The sequence below is a fragment of the Brachyistius frenatus genome, unplaced genomic scaffold (genome assembly GCF_029030835.1).
Source record: "Brachyistius frenatus isolate BFR_SWC_R1_liver_20210118 unplaced genomic scaffold, ASM2903083v1 Contig_12, whole genome shotgun sequence".
Classification (NCBI taxonomy): Eukaryota; Metazoa; Chordata; class Actinopteri; family Embiotocidae; genus Brachyistius; species Brachyistius frenatus.
The window spans coordinates 6,087,060-6,105,395 of NW_027210611.1; the positions used below are offsets into that span (position 1 = coordinate 6,087,060).

The 18,336-nt window shown below is 39.7% G+C and overlaps 1 protein-coding gene across 1 annotated transcript; it reads left to right on the forward strand.

Annotated features, from left to right (window-relative positions):
• The first annotated feature begins 1,722 nt into the window (after window positions 1–1,722).
• LOC138617425 (noelin-3-like) lies at window positions 1,723–13,631 on the forward strand. Its single transcript, XM_069692456.1, has 6 exons — window positions 1,723–1,996; window positions 5,069–5,212; window positions 6,469–6,624; window positions 7,803–8,022; window positions 8,849–8,955; window positions 11,839–13,631. Exons 1-6 carry the CDS (start codon window positions 1,919–1,921, stop codon window positions 12,514–12,516), a joined length of 1,383 nt encoding a protein of 460 aa, XP_069548557.1. The 5' UTR covers window positions 1,723–1,918; the 3' UTR covers window positions 12,517–13,631.
• The last annotated feature ends 4,705 nt before the right edge of the window (window positions 13,632–18,336 follow it).

An 18,336-nucleotide genomic window follows, 5' to 3' on the forward strand; every position in this document is an offset into this window, starting at 1 on the left:
ATAAAATGAGGAAATGTAGGATTGTTAATCCTTAGTTAACGCAATGTGTTTTTACAGATAGGGCTGTATCATCAACGTGAAATGTAAACATAGGATACGGGTGTTTTTCTCCGACGTGTTTGTCCCAAATGATTGTGTACTATTATGAAAGACGTTTCTTCAAATGCTGCAGAAAATATTCTCGGACAACAGTGGAAAAACTAGTGAGGAAACTGGTAATGAAAGTAGTCCCGAACCCTCTTTTCAAAACATTTTTTTCAGTCTTATTTCAAAACAGACAAAAATCTGAAGGTTTATGTTCAGACAAAAAATTTGCCAGTGGTCTCTTATGAATCTCTACTGAAGAAAAACAGCTTGAGCATAGAAGCTGAAAAAAACCAGCTGTGTGTGTTAGTTTTGCCCAAACTGTGTACTCTGTTTGTATGCATAATGAGTTTTCCGCGGATTATTTAGTACCTCGTCTCAGTTAGTTGAAAGCAATGTGTCATATGAGAGTATGTGACTAATGGCTCTGGCTGGAAAGGAACATTATAACAGCACTGTGCCACAAAATGTTTTGTGTCATTTGTTTCAGTAATATGACAGATTTTAAATTCCTCTACGTGATAATGAGATCTGAGTAATCAGGAATATTTCCTCTGTTTAAGAGGTCAGTTCACTGGAATTACAAACAAATATGTTCATGCCATGCATTCAGGGAAATCGTGTTTGCAGTGGTCATGACATTGAATGTTTTTCATTTAAAACTCCAACCACTCTCTTACTAGAAACAGCGTCCCTCTATCCTCTGAATTTCAAACCTTGTGAAAAGATGGGGCATTTATTCAGTCAAAAAGATGTTCGAATCATAACCACTCACAGCAAGGTCTTTAAGTGGCCATGAAAGGATTGTTATGACAAATATTCATACTATTTCCAAGACTGACGTTAAGAATAAAATAAAAATTCGGACTTTGTAAGTTTAAATAATGAAATGGAAAATCAAAATGACTGTTTTCACCTAATCGTAATCAAAATTTAGTTGTTTTTTTTTTATTCCCTGGTAAATCAAAATATTTGTGATTTTCATTTTATTTTATTTTAAATTGATTACAAGTATTTTTATTTTTAGCTTTCCTAAATTTAATCATTATCTTCCCCTTTTCTTGGCATATTTGGGCTTCCATAATAAACACAAGAGATTAGCTGAAAAATGCATTGTAATTTGTAGGAAGTGACCCTTTAACATTCAGTTTACAAATAAAACAATTAAGTAGCTCACAATAATTAAATAATGATTTTTGTTGTTGTTGTTGTTTGTTTGTTTGCTTGTTTGTTTGTTTGTTTTCTTGTTCACTCACTGAATTTGTTTTTTTTAAAAAAAGTTAAAAAAAAGTAAACAGCATATATTTCGCGTGCTGCTCTCTTTGTGTCCTCTCGCGCTCTTTCTCTTTCCCTGCGCGGTCACAAAAGCCCAGCAGTAGCTCTGATCTCACGCCTTTATCCTTCCTATTTTCTAGTGAATACTGCCAGATGCAACTTTTTGGAGCCGCACAGCTGCCGGTGGTTCCTCCTCACGCGCAAACTCGATTCATTAAAAGTCAAGCGAGGCGGCTGGATGATGTCATATCCGTGAAGAAGGGTCCCTATAATCTAAACGCAGCTCCGTCTTTCGCTGGGTGCCTGCCCACGAACCCCCCCCCACCCCCCTCCGCCCCCCACCCCACTCTATACCTCCCCCCTTCCCCTCCTTCCAGGTTTCTCCCCGCTGCCCTTATGGCATATGCGTAACGGGGACGAGTGGATGGATGTGCCCCCCCCCTCCTCCCGAGGACGCCACGGTTTGTACCAGCGCGTAGTGGACGTGGTGGCGCGAGCCCACGGACAAAAACTTGCGTGAAAATCTTTGTTCCCGTTGCGGAGGAGGTGGAGGAGCAGCATGACCAGAATGTGGTCGCTGTCCGTGGTCCTGAACCCGCTGCTGTTTCTGCTGCTGTTCGGATACTGCCCTTCAGCGGTGAGTTCCCAATTGAACTGGCTCACGTTTCTGCCAGAAAACACCGGGATAAACTTGAGCACGAGCTCGGTCTCTCGCGTAACGTTAAGTTCAGGTGATTGGGGATGTCTTTAATTTGGGTGGAGAATTTCATAATGACCGGTGAATACTCAGAAACACAGAAATGTCTCGTTTCATTATTGCCTGTTTTGGCGGATTCTTTGCTTCTGTATTCTTTGCGCTCTCCAGCACTGGCACTAATATGCAAAATCATGGGCAAAAGAATCATTTAAGTAGTGGTGGTGGAAGGCACACTCACAGCACTTTGTTTATTGCTTACATCAACCATATAGCACTGATATTGATCGTGGATTGTTGCCAGGCATATAACTCACTTTTAAAGGAGAGTTTTGTCTTTTTTTTGTTTTTTTTTTTTTTTTAAAGAAAAGAAAAGTATTGCTTGCTGTGAAATATATCTAAATCCTCCCCAGACATAAGAAGAGACACTAAACAGCTCGGTACCATCAAATATTCTGTAAAAATCAGACTTTAACTGCATATCAATGGCTTTCTGATGCTGGCTTCTTCTTCATTCTACCTTATTCTGTGGTTTGAAAATGTAATGTTTTCGAGGAAGTGTCTGTGTAAGCTTCCGACATGGGAACGAGTTTAGGAGCATAATCAGGAATTAGAAGGAGCAGCTTGCAGATCACCAAGCCATTTGGACAAGAACAATGGTCGATTAGGTTCATCCCACCCATGCAGAGAACAGCCCTCGTGCCAGTGTCTTGATTGCAAAGCAGTGTCCTCACATTGTATCACCTTGCCATGATTGAAAATGGTGTGCAGAATTAATGTTGCCCATTTATTCAGAAAGGAAAAAAAAAAAACAGGAAACGTTTACAGGCTGACGAAATACTCCAAACTGCCTACAAATCAGTCAAAAAGTATCTATGAATGCTCAAAACAAAAGAGGAACCAGCTGTCTGGATCATTTAAGGAGAGAAAAAGTATTTGTACAGAGTTCCTCACCAAAAAAAAAAGCCTAATTGGAGAGTGCATCTGGCTTGGCTGAGCATCAGCATCATTTTAATATGAGGAAATGTGAGAGAGAGAAGAGGGGAGAGGATGTGCGTCACTCAAGAGACAGGACCATTTTAACAGATCAGTGAAACTCGCTTCTTTTCAAGAGCTTTTCAAAGCAGAGTAAGAAAAAGATGAGCTGAGGATGTTTATTTTTTTTCTTCTCCTTCTTTTATCCCATTCGGTTCTGATACCAGGAGAGAGAGAGAGAGAGAGAGAGAGAGAGAGAGAGAGAGAGAGAGAGAGAAGGCAGATTCCAGCTACAGTTATGTTGCACCATGCCATTCAGTATCTCCAATAGCGCTTCTCCAATGACGTCTGACTAAGACTATGGCAATGCTCCACACATGACCTCCAGATATTTCACTGCAATATCACCTTTTCTTCTGCCGTGGTTTTTGTTTTCCATGACATGCACACAGCACACAAGCGCTCAGAGGAGGCACGTGTTGTACAGTTTAATAAATAAGACTGCAAAGGTAATAATATTATTCTCTTTATGTTTTTTATTGAATAATCACATAAGGACCAGCTTGATACCAGGGCATCACTTTAATTCCGAGCTCACAAACTTTACAAGCAAACAGTAGCAAGAGGGACAGAGATCAGGGCTGCAGTGCTTTGATGATACCTGAAACAATTTTCTTGAAATCTGATCATGTCAACGTAAGAGAGTTATGGTGGGAAGAAGAAGGAAAGCTCAGGAGATTGAAAGCACTCTAGATATATTTGTTATGTTTTTGATTTCAAAATAAGATTTCAAAGCGAAAAGCAGATCCGCTGGAGGGAGTCGTGATGCAAGTGTTAAAAAGCAAAATAGTGATAAAGCAGTATAAACTGCAGAAGCAGATGATGGCTTGATGTGACATTTATTTCCCGAACAACAATACTTTTTATGGCAGCGATACAGCAGCGTCTCCGTAGGTGAAAACGATGAGTCAAAGCCTGAGCTCTTCCCCTCGGTGTGACGCTTTCGCCTGCTCAGAGGGGACATGATCTTTCAAGGCTGATTCCAAACGCTCTTTAAACTGCTCGGGCTGACAGGCAGGGATGAAGGGGAGAAGTAACGAAAGCCTGCACTATGAAAACAGGGCGCTTCCACTTTTATTTTTGATCTATCCATAAGCTTCAAAGGCTGGCAGACGCCAAAGTTCACATGTTTCACTGTTTCACGTGCGACTTTCCCCCTGGATTTAGCTTTAGAATGCGCCACAAAATCCAAATAATAATTGGTGGTCTGCCAAAGAGGCTGGTAGTGCAGACAAATTCGCCATCAACAGTCAAAGGTTGCCAGTGTTTGGCTGGAGGCTTGTGTTAGTTTCCCATGCTGACAGTAAAAAGCAGTATTGTTCAAATACGGATGCTGTTTGTGTGCCTGATAGCTATTAACGTGTTCAGCACTTCAGGATGCTTTGATCAATATTTGGAGCAAAACTACTTTTTGCTCGGTACACTGACATTAGTTGATGGTGTCGTGTTAAAATATGCTGCGCCTGCTTATGATGTATAACTTTATGTTCTGTAAGTTTTATACGCTAGCGCCGCAGAGCATATTGAATGTAATAAAGAATAGGTAAAGCACCCACAAATCAGGTTTATCTGTTTCCCAGCAGGACTTGCAGTTAAGGCATTGGGAGGCTTAGTGAGGAGAAACAGAGGAATTTCAGCACCCGGGTTATTCATCAAGGCCAGGAAACACTATTTATTGTTGAAGAGGAAATTCACCGGGGAGCTTATATTGTGAGCAGAGGAATATCTTACAGAAGAAGCACTTTGTTCTTTCAAAGCAGGGACTCTTTATAGGTCGGTGGAATCGGTTGGTGTCAAACCTGGGGGAGGGGGGGGGGCGTGAGGCAGAAGAATGGATGACCCATGAGGGGGAAAAAATATATATATATATCAAAGCATTCAAGCCTGTGTGCTGCAATTTCATAATAGTGATATCATCGGTGTTGTTTATTTTGTGTGTGTGCCGTGTGTTTACGATTGCGCTCGTGTCTCTGTGTGCAGACCATCAGGCCAAAGGAGGGGTGGCAGGTGTACAGCTCGGCTCAGGATGCAGACGGCCGCTGTATCTGCACAGTGGTGGCACCTGAACAGAATCTGTGCTCCAGAGATGCCAAAGGCAGACAGCTCCGCCAGCTCCTGGAGAAGGTGTGTGCATGCACACAGCCACGAACACATTTCTGTTTTTACGTGACCACCACACACACACACACACACACACACACACACACGCACACACGCACACGTTTACTGTAAGCAACCAGCACACCTGAATTCATCGATTTCCATCGTTATTCATGCTTCTTTTGTTGCCGTCATCCTCAGAGAGATTGCACCAGCCAGGTCCGTAACCCTATTTTCCACTTCTGCATATATTACATGGATGATATGGCTGCTTGTGAAGATGAGAATGCTCTTCATCTCATCTTAACAGAACTGGAGTGCCCCCCTTATTTATTTATTTTTTGCAACAAACCATTCAAGGATCTGTTTAAGAGTTGAAGCATTTGATTGTAAATGTTATTTATGTCTGGAATTGGACAGTCATCAGAAAATCTGCTTTTTCAGAACCAGTGTTATCATTATTTTTACTTCTAGCACCATGAAATAAAAATATAAAATAAAAGTACACACTTTGAATTGATTCCACCAGATTATTTATTAACACAACAGCAAACATCGGGAACTGAAGTAGAAACATCAAAACTAATTTATATTGTTATTATTATTTTTTTTTTCCCCAGTGATTTAATGCATTATCTACAAACAAACACAGCACAAGCACTGGAGTCACTTTCCTCAATTGAGTGGGCCATATAATGAAACACAGCTACAGCCTACATTTAAAGTTGTACGCCAAAGGGTGTTCTCTGTCACTCACTGGGGCCTTTGACACTAATGTACTAAGCTGCCGTGGGGCATCAGTGAGGCCATTTTAGGATCCCTCTACCAAAGCCAGAAAAGTATGCAGAACACAATGTATGACTCTTGTACCACTTTGCCAATGATGTGCTCCAATAATGTTGGTTTGTTATAATTAGAGCCACAGACAAGACAGAAAAGGACCATATTTCTTCTTTTTTTACATGCCCCACAAACCTAATAAGCTTTTGTTAAACCAGAGACACACTTTGAGATTTCTGCCTCAAATATTAACGCTGAAATATGTTCCCAAAACAAAAAGATATAATAATTTAATAGTGAAAAACACTCCAATTATTTTGAATTAGAGCACATTGAGTTGACTGTGGGTTTAAAAACTGCGATGTAAAAGTTTCGTGTCCTTGTGTAATTAATTCGAAGCGTTATTCTATTTGTTCGACTGAAGGGCTAAACATGGAGGACATTTTAATCTGGCAGTGGACGGAAAAATCAATGCTGCGCTGTTTCATTCTTTTCAAAAGGTGCAGAACATGTCGCAGTCAATCGAGGTGCTGAACCTGCGAACGCAGAGGGACTTTCAGTACATCATGAGGATGGAGAGTCAGATCAAAGGGCTGCGGTCAAAGTTCCGACAGATCGAATCGGACAGGAAGACGCTCGTCAACAAAAACTTTCAGGTATGTTTTTGTTTGATGTTCAGCTCTGTGAGAAACATCACAGGAAAGGATCTCTTGAAGATACCTGAGGAGCATCTGAATTGATAAACTATCGTTCCCGATCAGGTCCACCGCTGCCCAGACAAAGACAAGGTTGTCATGAAAAGATAGACAGACTTTGTGTGGATGCGGAGCGATCCTGGTGGCTACAAGTTGAATACCCATGAGCCATTTGTTTGACCCACGAAAAGACACGGAACTTTTTACAGCCGTGACCAAAGAGAAGAGTTGCATCGGGTAGATCTGAAACATACATACACAGCATACACATTTCAGTATGTAATAAGTAGTGGTAGCTAAAGTTCATTCAATAAAAAAGGTGTGTATTGTGATTGTGACCCGGAAAAACATGATGCTAACTTCAGACACCAGGCCAGCTTATCTGCTTGCATCGCCGAGATACCAGAGTTGTCTCGTAGTCTAAACTCTTTAGTATTTTCCCAAACGTTCCAGTTTTTTTTCCATCAGTCTTGTGTCTCACTCGTTATGTTCATGTTTACCACTACTTCTTCCTTTCACTATCATGCTTCTTTAGGATTTGAGATATCTGAGATATTCTAATTCAGATACTGACTCCTCTTCTGAACCCTCCTGAAACAAAATACATAGATTATAAATTCAAATTCAAAGATTTTTAATTTTGGATTAAAACCACACAAAAAAAAATGTATTGTGAAGGACATTGAATGTATAGCATTTTCATCAAGGGGAAAGAATTAATCAAATTTGACAATGTAATTGTATAATAATACTATATTTACAAAAACAATTTTGCCTAATATCATCCATTAGTGAATTTTTGTTTGTTTGTTCTAAAGCTTCTTTCTAATTCTCCCCTTGTTGCTGCTCTTAATGTGATGAACTTTTAATACAGAGAACCTTTCCTGCAAATATTGTTTTCTGTTTCCATCAATGTGACTAAAGGATGCCATTTTCACTCGCCTTACAATGCTTTTTTTTTTTTTTTAATCAAAATCAGTTCTTGAGAAGTGAAGGGAGAATCTGTGTAAAAAGCAAAGGAGACAAAAGATTGTTTGAATTCATTAAGCATCAAGACACGTCTATAATAAGATGCAGGTATTGCAGTACTTACATATTGCCAAACTGAGAGATTTATTCTGTCATTTTGTCTATTTCAGGAGCTAAAGGGAAAGATGGAGTCCTTGCAGCCGCTGATCCCCGTCCTGGAGCAGTACAAGACGGACGCCAAGCTCATCTCACAGTTCAAAGAGGAGATCAGAAACCTGTCTGGTTTGTTGATGGGCATCCAGGAGGAGATGGGAGCCTACGACTACGAGGAGCTGCAACAGAGGGTCCTAAGCCTGGAAAATAGGCTCCGTAACTGTATGAGCAAACTCAGTAAGTTCATTGCAAAAAAAGAAGGAATAAAAAGCTGATCCAGACGCGATAATCTCAGATTATTTAATGGCAAAGGGATCAGAGGCACTTTTCTTACACGTACTGGCAGACTGGCATTTTAGCTGCAGAGCAGGGAACAGAGCAGGCCGCTAAAACTCTGTTACTGGCTTGAAACGGGCCCCATTTGCAGATACATTTTTCCAAGCTAAAGGTCAAACGTGGTCACAATAAAGTGTGATTCAGGGTTATTGAAAGTGATGATTGATCAATTAAGAGTAGAAGTTTATTTCTTAAGTTTGATTCCTTCTTGTTGCTCCTTCGCCGCATGGAGTTTAGCCCTAAAAGCTGTGTTTGAATCGCTCCACCCATTGAGGTTTAACTCTGCTAATAAGACCCATTCTGCCTCAAGAACAGCTTTGCCTGTGATAAACAATTGCATTAGTAAAGCTCCAATTTGCAATTTCCAAAAAAAAAGACGGTGCCTGTCAAAGTGTAAACATAAATAAGTAACACGCGAATACTGATCGGATGCTGCTGGAAATCCATCGGAGCTCGAGATTATTGCTTAAGCATTCATTGCGCATGAGCTTTGATTGATTAGGTAAAATAGCACTTCAATACTTAAAAGGGAACTAGCAAGCTTGCATGCGAGTGATAGCTTACTGTCATTTGGCACAATTAAAGTGTCTGGCAAGATGAATTAAGTGCCTCTCAAGTACTTCAAATATTAAACCATGTGGGATAAATGAGCCACCCACTGCTTTCAGATGTATTCCAGTCATTACATCATAACATATGTGACCAGAGCTGTGCAATGTGTTTGCAGCATGTGGCAAGCTAATGAAGATCACCGGGCCGCTGACAGTGAAAACATCAGGAACCAGATTTGGAGCCTGGATGACCGACCCGCTGGCGTCTCCCAAAAACAACAGGGTGAGTTCGTGTGCATCTCTTTATGTTTAAAAGGTCTTGGCTGCAACACGGAGCGGTTCAATGATTTACACACAACTGCTTCCCTCCTGTTGTTCGGAGGGAAGAGATGTTGTTGAATTACAACTGCAGCATAATCGCTAAAAGCTTTTTGCACACTCGACTGCTGAGTTCAAACACAAAATTTGATTTCACTTGTTGAGCATTTTGATTGAGATGAGGCAGTTTGGTTGGATTCTTTTAACTGAATGTGACTGACTGGAAAAGTTTGCAATTTGTTTTTCAGTTGCCACACATACAACACATACAATACATTCAGCACAAAATTAGCTGATTTTGTCAACTATGCAATGAGCACCGTACTTGTGAATGGTTGTGTATTTATGTAATTATGGTTAGCCGTTAAAGGATGCTACCATTTCAACACAGGAATTTCAAAATAAATGTCAAACTCTTAATTGAAAAGTTAAACTTACCGCCGATACGATCCAAGAATAGAGTCATTGAGATGAGGAGAGGATTATCTTGTGGAGTTTTCATGTTAACATTCAATCAGTGCTCAAAATGGGACAGTACTCACCGGTCTGCAGAACAGCCACTTTAACATTGTACTCTTTGGGATGCCGTGATTTTTTTTTTTTTCTGGCATATCAGCACTTCTGACAAGGTGCTGGCACTCTTTATGGCTCATGCTAGTTTCAAACTGAGAGCCTATCTCATTATAAATGAGAGTCAGGAGCAGCAAGCTAATGTTAGCATCAGCGAAGAGCTCGAAGATGTAACTAAAACAACTGAGGCTTACATTTCAGTTTAACCCCAGAATATACAATAAGTAGGTGAACATCGTATTCATTATGAATAACAATGTTGTCTGTCCTCCCAAAAATTATTATGACACCATCAAATATTTAGTGACATATTACAACCTAATTGCCTGCTGTTTCTTATGAACACTCCAGTTTTCATATGAAAAAACAATCACATTTGGTCCACCAAATTTACACAACTTCCTGTATTCATTTCAGATTAAAAGCCCTTGTTTCAAATTAAAAGCCCTTCAGCGTTTCATACACAGTCCAGCCATATACTAGATTGTGAAATATTCTTGTTACTCTAATATTTGAAATTATTGCCCCTTTAATTAAATAATTTGATGTTGTGAAGATCTGCAACATCTCCTTGTAGTTATTCACTTTGCTGATACCGGGCGACACGCACGCCAACATGTGAATAAGGGGGGTACTGGCACTTGTTTTTTTTCCACTTCAAGAACTGCATTCAATGTTTATTGGCAAAAAAGCAATGTGTGTATCCTTGAGGCTTGCTGATGCATTCCAATCTCCATAAAGCATTTCCAAAGTCAGTTTTGTGAACACAAAAAGACGTCAGAGGTCTTTACACAAGGTAAATCCAGGGTCAGGTGGCTCTTCAAATTGACAAAATTAGTCACATAAAAGGAAAAAGCTTATTTTAGTCGAACTGAAGGCTTTTGAACTTAATTTCTCTCTTGCTTTTAAAGTTTTCTGTTTTGAGATCAATATTTTTTATGTTTTGAAAAGTCTTCATGCATTTGTGCTCTAACCAGTTGTCTGGATGGATGGATGTTTGGACGGATGGATGGATGGACGGGCGGACGGACGGACGGATGGAAGGACGGATGGATGGATTTATTGTTGAATGGATGGATGTATTGCCGGACTAATGGATCCATGAATTTATGGATTCATGGATATTCCGATGGATGGATGGATGGATGGATGGATGGATGGATGGATGGATGGATGGATGGATGGATGGATGGATGGATGGATGGATGGATGGATGGATGGATGGATGGATGGATGGATGGATGGATGGATCTAAAATCTACTCAGTTCACCTTTGAGTCAAAGTGAACATTTGTTAACCTGGTTTACACAGACCCACATTTACTGCATGAATATATTAATCGGGCCACGCTCCATAGGGAGTCGTTCACAGTTCTTCAATCCTGCTGGACATAGACATTGGGTTCATTTTAACCAATCAGCAAGCATTGAAACCGGCCGACACTCTACCACCACTGCAACTTGTCCACCAAAGCATTTTTTCCTGAGCACAGCATATTTTAAAAACGATTTTAAATGAATGCCAGCAGCGTGACGAGGCGCTGAGCGTTTATTCTGCACAGCGCTGAACATTCAGTGTTTTGTTCCAGTTACAGCGAAGAAAACTGAATCTATGCGCAATAGTCTAGTGGAGCCAGGCTGAAGGCTTGTGCCAAGTTTGAAGAAATTACCTCAAAGTATTCCTGAAATATTGCATTCAAAAGCCTTGAATGGACAAAAGGACAGATGGATAATCCAAAAATGTAATGCCTTTGGCCACAGGGGCATAAAAATAAAATTTTATAAAAAATAAATTGAAATCTCTCAGAACACTAAAAGTCCCAATCCTCCTGCTAGGATGCTGTATTCTTATTTTATGAATCCAAAAAAGTCTCTGTTTCCGAGGGTGGTTACAGTCACCCTGCATCAGTCCCAGCGTGACCTTAACAAACCAATAAAAGAGAAGTGCATCATTGACCATTTGACCTCAAAGAAGTGTTAGGCCACCGGCTGCGTTATATCTTTTTTTTTTTATGGAGCTTCTGTGTTCTGTGATCTCTTTATTTGAGTAGCAACTTTGTTTCCAATACTTTTTTATGGACATAATGTCAATATAGGTCAAATTTATTTGACACCACACCAGTGACAGCCAAAGTCAAAGGAATTATGTGTTAGGTTTGTCCATCTGTCAGCACTTGTCCCAGGCTTGTGTACATATCTCAAGCAGAAGCCATGTCTATGTGAGATAGTCTTTCTTGTAAGTGACCATTACAGGAATGCTGTATTTATTTGTCCCCAGGTTTGGTACATGGACAGCTACACCAACAACAAGATAGTGAAAGAGTTTAAAACCGTTGCTGATTTTGTGGCAGGAGTCGAATCTAGAACCTATAACCTGCCTTTCAAATGGGCTGGAACTAACCACGTGGTGTACAACGGCTCCCTGTACTACAACAAGATGCAGAGTAACATCATCGTGAGGTACAGCTTCGAGACAGGCCGCGTGGTCACGCAGAGGGCTTTGGAGTCGGCAGGCTTCCACAATGTGTACCCGTACACCTGGGGAGGCTTCTCAGACATCGACCTGATGGCAGACGAGCTGGGCCTGTGGGCCGTATATGCAACCAACCAGAACGCTGGGAACATCGTCATCAGCCAGCTGAACCCGGACACGCTCCAGATCATCAGCACGTGGAACACAGAATACTCTAAGAGGAACGCCGGCGAGACTTTTATGATCTGTGGGACTCTCTACATCACTAACTCTCACCTGACCGGTGCCAAGGTGTACTATGCCTATTCCACTAAAACCTCCACATACGAGTATACAGACATTCCCTTTCATAACCAGTACTTCCACATGTCTATGTTGGACTACAACGCCAGGGACCGCGCCCTCTACGGCTGGAACAACGGCCACCAGGTCCTGTTTAATGTCACACTTTTCCACGTCATTAAAACAGAAGACGACTCTTAAAGGGAGGAACATAATGAAATAAGGAAAACGTAGAAAAAGGAAAGGTTGTGCCTGAATGTTCTAATTTATTTTATTTATTTGTTAATTTATTCAATTTCCTTCAGTAGTTTGGCACACTTCATTAAGCCAACATTACATTTATTTATTTGACCACAAGCTATTTACCTTTTTCCACGAGGAGTTAATTGATTCAGATATTGTCCAAAGTAAAAGCATAACACTTTGTATATAAAATAAATGGCAGCACAAGAGGATAACTAATTCAGTACATTATGAAATGTACTGCAAACACACTTTTGGACTAAATAATAGCACTTTCACACGCCAACTTTTAGACACCTAACAATGAAACTCAAGTAATTTCCAAAGCTTCTTCCTCTCTCCAAAGTGAAAGCTTTTCCAAAAAGCAGTCTTCATATTCATAATGGTTTTCTCATTCAGCACCGCATTTATTCAGCCCCCTTAATTTATTCATTTTTTTTGACTGTGTTCATTAATTGCTCATTTTGCTTCCATTCTTTTCTTGCCACTTATTCATCATGATCTGCTAATTTATTCCTGCTTTTCACTGCCTCCATTTAGCTTTCAATTGGTCTTTCCTGTACTTTTCCTTTCAAATGTTTTGCACTTGACCTTGTACAAGACAATGAGAAATGTGATGAACCATAATGCACCTGTATAGTTAATGTACTTGGCTTTTCTTTTGTCTATGAAGATTCTCAGTCATCCAGGTCATAAGATATCTTGATGTATTAAGTCAAAGTACTTAGCAAACGCCAAAATCTGGTTGCCTTTAACTTAGTACTGAGATATTAGCTTTTTTTGTAACTTCAGCAACAGTTTGTATGCCTTATTCAGTGCAGTACGTTCTGTAAGCCCAAGGATAACAGCTCTCGTGCATGAATGTTGGCTATCCTAATAGCATTTTTACTGTAACTGTATAGCTGTGTATTTTGTATTTGCACAACATCCCATTCTCCTCCTCTCTAGCAGTGGCAATGGTAAAGATCCATTTATACAAACAGCAGTAGGCTACATAACTTTAATAAGCATTGGTTTGTGTAAATAAAAAGTTACACATAGCAAAAATAAAAAGTATTGTTTTCATTAAGGCATTTTTCTGTGGATTTGTGTTCTTTGCATACATTTGGTTTGCGTGTGTTACGGCTGTAGTGCCATGTGTTTGTCCCTTCTGTGTTTTTTTTTTCTGCTCTCCTGTGCTTCTCCAGGTACCGCCCTCCTGTAGCATTTGATCCAATGCACCTGTTTCCACTTTGCTCATCAGGGTTGAAGATTGGGAGCAGAGATGCATCCATGCTCGTGGGCCATTTGGCAGCTTCCAGGTAATATTTTACTGTTTTTTTCATTGTTGTTGTTTATAGAAACTTTTTTTTTTTTTTTTTGTGGTTTTGTTGAGTATTATATTTTTGAGATAATTCGATGATTTCTAGGTTACTTGTTATTGTTACTTCCATCATCCCCTTCTTGACTTCTGGGGGACTTAATGTGCATTCGGGCAGCGAGGAATTCAGGAGCGTTCGCATTGAGGGAGGTCTCACTTCCGAGTCTGGAGCGTTCACAAACAGGCAACATGGCCGTCCCCAGAAATTGTGCCCTATTTCTGATGTCAGAATACAGAAAAGTGACAAAGAACCAGGGGTCATAAATTTATCATTTAAGTGGTGACTTTCAACAGTGATCTGGTATTCTTTAACTAGATTCTATTCTTTTGGTTCTGTATTTTATGTTACATGTAACTTACAATAATAATTCTCATTATTATATGGTACAGAAATCTGAATGACATGGAGATTAAGTGAAACTATGATAATGGAACAATGAAAAAGGAAAACTATATTTTCTCACAGAACTGAGATGAAAAAAGAAGTGCATGGGTGCAAACCCATATAAAACATGATAAATACTTTAACAGTATCATTAGGCACCAGGGCTCAGAATTGTTACAACTTTATATTGGCTGCCAGTTAATGACAGACCAATCTCTTAACTCGGTTGGAAAACTGAAACACGTGTAAGTAAAACTCAACATGTCGACAAGAGGAAAGTACTCTTCCCAAGGTCCCAGAGATTTAAATTAACACCAAACCAAACAAGCTGATGTACTGCTGAGACAAGTGACTTTATCTTGTGCGTAAATCAGAATTCACTTGTTCTAAAATAAACATTATTAAGCCAGATGAGGAGATTAGTCAAATGAGAACCGGATAGGAATTCAGTGGCAAACATCAGTAATCTCGAATGGCATTTCGTAGATCCGGTGAAATCCAGGAATAGAAGTTAATCAAGATGCATACAAAATTCTTTGCTAATCTTTATGAGGGAGGCAGGTCTTTTTACACCGTAAAACATTCGGCCGTTTCCAAGAAATGTAACGGAGTTTTGAGTTTTCAGGGTCATAATAATTGGAGTCTTGTCTTGTTTTGAGGCAAGTGATGAGGTTCATATGATACTAATTAATGTTAACAAGTGAGTTGTAAACAATTGAAATCTTCCCACTACACTGTGGCCCATTGATCACACTATTTTACAGCTCATTTGAGACGACTCAATTGTTAAAATTCATACCTTTTGAATGCAGACTCATGAGGGAGCCTTTCTGCAGTGTGTGTGTGTGTGTGTGTGTGTGTGTGTGTGTGTGTGTGTGTGTGTGTGTGTGTGTGTGTGTGTGTGTGTGTGTGTGTGTGTGTGATAACCTTGAGGACTTTTTTTTTTTTTGCCATCTAGCTGCAAAGCTAGCCTCCCTGCACTTCACATTACACACACACACACACACACACACACACACACACACACACACACACACACACACACACACACACACACACACACACACACACACTGTAAAGTATGCCTGCACACACACCAGTACAGTAATATCCTGGGTGAGAACACGGACCACCCACAGCTCAATCTCTAACAGTCTCGGTCCCGAAACTCTCCTCCAGGTCAGATCAATGCAGGTCAGCCAGACAGGAACCATCTCAAAGGTCAAGCCACTCCAAGTCCTTGCCTTAGGAAACACAGTATGGATCTCCTGAGGTATTGATCCCTCGAGTGCACCAATGTCAAGCAACTCCCCGCGTATCAACTTGCGTGCTTCTTACAGCATCGTGAAGCATTGGATTATTATAACTAATAACACAATCTTGTGCAGAATGAGAGTAGACGTCAGGGTTCTGTTAAATCCGATACTGTACGTCTAGCATGTCCTCTCACCTATGAAAGGCTCCTTCAGGCAAGAACTCAACCCACCAACTTTGCCACTGGCCCGGATCCGTTTCTTCCTATTGTTAGTGTGCTTTAAGCACACTAACAATTCATTTTCCTATTAGTTACTACTGGTCACCTCAAATATAATAAATGAAATTGAACATTTACGTTGGATGTTAGTGATTTGATATGTCAAGTTCAAAGCAAACAAATAACACAACAACAAAAAAAAACCTGTGCAGTAACAGGGTGTACGGATTATCCTCCTCGTGCTCATTGTCATTTTTGTTGCTAGGTAACAGTTTGAGTTGAAATGTATTTCCTGTAATTTATTGATATTAACAAACAGCCTTAAGGAATGAACTCGGACCAATTTAGAACAAAGCAGTCTGTAGAAAAGAAACAGACGTGCAACTTTTTTTTTTTTTTTTTCTTGAGAGCCATTAACATCACCCACATGAGAAGTGTAATTACTGTGGTCCATTTGATGCCATTTTATGAGACTCCAGTGGGAGCCCTTATTTACTAACATCTGCTGACTGAAAGTGCTGTTGACTTTAGCTGTCGGTCCAGCTTCGCTCACACAAAAGGATCTGCATTAAATCACATGTTGCGCACCGTGGGAAGCTTAAGTAGCTTAAGTATTTGTCTGATCATTGAAACGATAGCATATGATGCTACAAATCATCTTGACAGCTGTGGGATAATCCTTGAAGAGTGGGAGATCACGCTGTGTCACCTCATCATTGTGGATTCAAATGGGATTCAGATATCCAGTGCTGAATTTACAGGCAACACAAGAGATATATTAAAAAAAAAAAAAAAAAAAGTAGGGAAGCAGATCCTTCCACTTTAAGCTGGACAGGATTTTGTTTACAAAAAAAAATCGGGAGAAAAGACACACTGAAAGAAATGACATTCCTGAGAGGTTGTATTTTTAAAAAGCTGTTTTTCAGCTTCCGTCCCAATTTCCCAGCTAAGTGAGGGAAGGAGCTGCTTTTTGAAAACGTCAATTCAGTTTCGATCGTGTCAGGTGTTTTCTTATATGCAATCGAGGCACGTTTGAGGGCATTGGAAAACAGTTTGAGTTCAACACAGAGCTGCAGACCAATGTCTCTAAAACAAGTCAACTGTGATGATTGAAGTCATTAGAGTTAACAGCTATCTGGTCGCAGGAAACACTTACATTTTACTTTTAAAGCAGGGTAATAACAAGACAAGATTTAGCCTCCATCAGAGGCCTACCTTTGTATGTCACACGCCATAACTGGGTTTGTTCCCATATGAGTAAAATTGTAAATTGTGTTTTGTTTGCTCTGAAAATGTACATAGTTGTTTTCACTTTGCAAACGAATCACTACTTCACTGCAATGTTGTTTTTGGTTGTAAAATTTTACGAAATCCAAACATTTACGTCAATTTATTGGTCCTCAGTGTGATAATTTAGAGAAGCATAAATATTTTCCTCTACCAGATACTCCAAAACAAAGAAATTAAAAACACTAAAATAAAGTTTAATATTTAAATGCCTGGTACAGGTGGCAAGTTTTTAAATGTACTATACATTACATTCAAATTGTTGTAAATGTGTCAGATTAAAGCAAAAGGGCTCAAATATAATCTATAAGAATTCAGTCACAAAGACAATAAAAAAAATGAGCAGTGATGGACTGTATGTCACTCAACTGAAATATCTACTGAGTTTATGCAACCCTTAAACCTAAAGGGAACAAATTAACCATCCATCTTGTGTCTTTGTTTTCGCTTTTCTGTTCAAATAAGGTACCGTGAGATGACATTATCAAAATATCCAAGATCCAGTGTCATAGGTCAGAACAAGATCGAGGGTGTAATTAAACAGTGAGCAGGTTTATTTAAAATCTGAGAAAAAGCGAATTGAGTCCAATGATGAGTTAAAGGCAGTGCTTCAGCTGTCAGTGTCACCATCAACACCCAGTGTAATCATTTTTTTCTGTAAGAAGTCCGATTTTTTTTTTTTTTTTTTAATTCCACGAATTCAGATAAAAAGGGGCAGGTAAAAACAAAAACAAATGTCTTTGTATTTTTCAGTTTGGGTATCAGAGGCTAGTTTCTGTAATACAAACCAAATCAATTAAATAATCAGTTAATCATTTACTAGAGATTTAGACTCCAGAGATCTAAGATTTGACAGTGCACATTAATTTGTCATGTGATTGTATGTTGTTGTTTTTTGTTGTTGTCAGTTTAAGTGGTAGTATTCATTTTAATTAAGTTCTTACTCGAGAACTCGAGTTAATTTTTTATTTTTCTTTCATTTAGGTTGGTGTGTAGGGAGGGTGATAGTTGCCTCTTGTAGTCCCCTCTTGATTGTGAATTTTTGACAGTTTCAAATAAACACAGTCATATTGGTATATGAGCAATTATGAACACAAATTTTTGTGCCTACCTGCTGCTGGGCCATGTCAACTGACAGATGATTCAAACGTTCAGGCGAGGACTTCCTGAAGTTTGACGGTGTATTTTGTACCCCACAACCAACACGGCCATGTGTGTGGGAGGGTGGAAGGTTTGGGAGTGAAAAGGGACACAATAGCCTTCATTTCCCAA

Coding starts and splice junctions, on each gene's coding strand:
- LOC138617425 (XM_069692456.1), top strand. CDS start 1,919: ATGACCAGAATGTGGTCGCTGTCCGTGGTCCTGAACCCGCTGCTGTTT. Junction 1,997..5,068: donor TCGGATACTGCCCTTCAGCG/GTGAGTTCCCAA, acceptor CTCTGTGTGCAG/ACCATCAGGCCAAAGGAGGG. Junction 6,625..7,802: donor TCGTCAACAAAAACTTTCAG/GTATGTTTTTGT, acceptor TGTCTATTTCAG/GAGCTAAAGGGAAAGATGGA.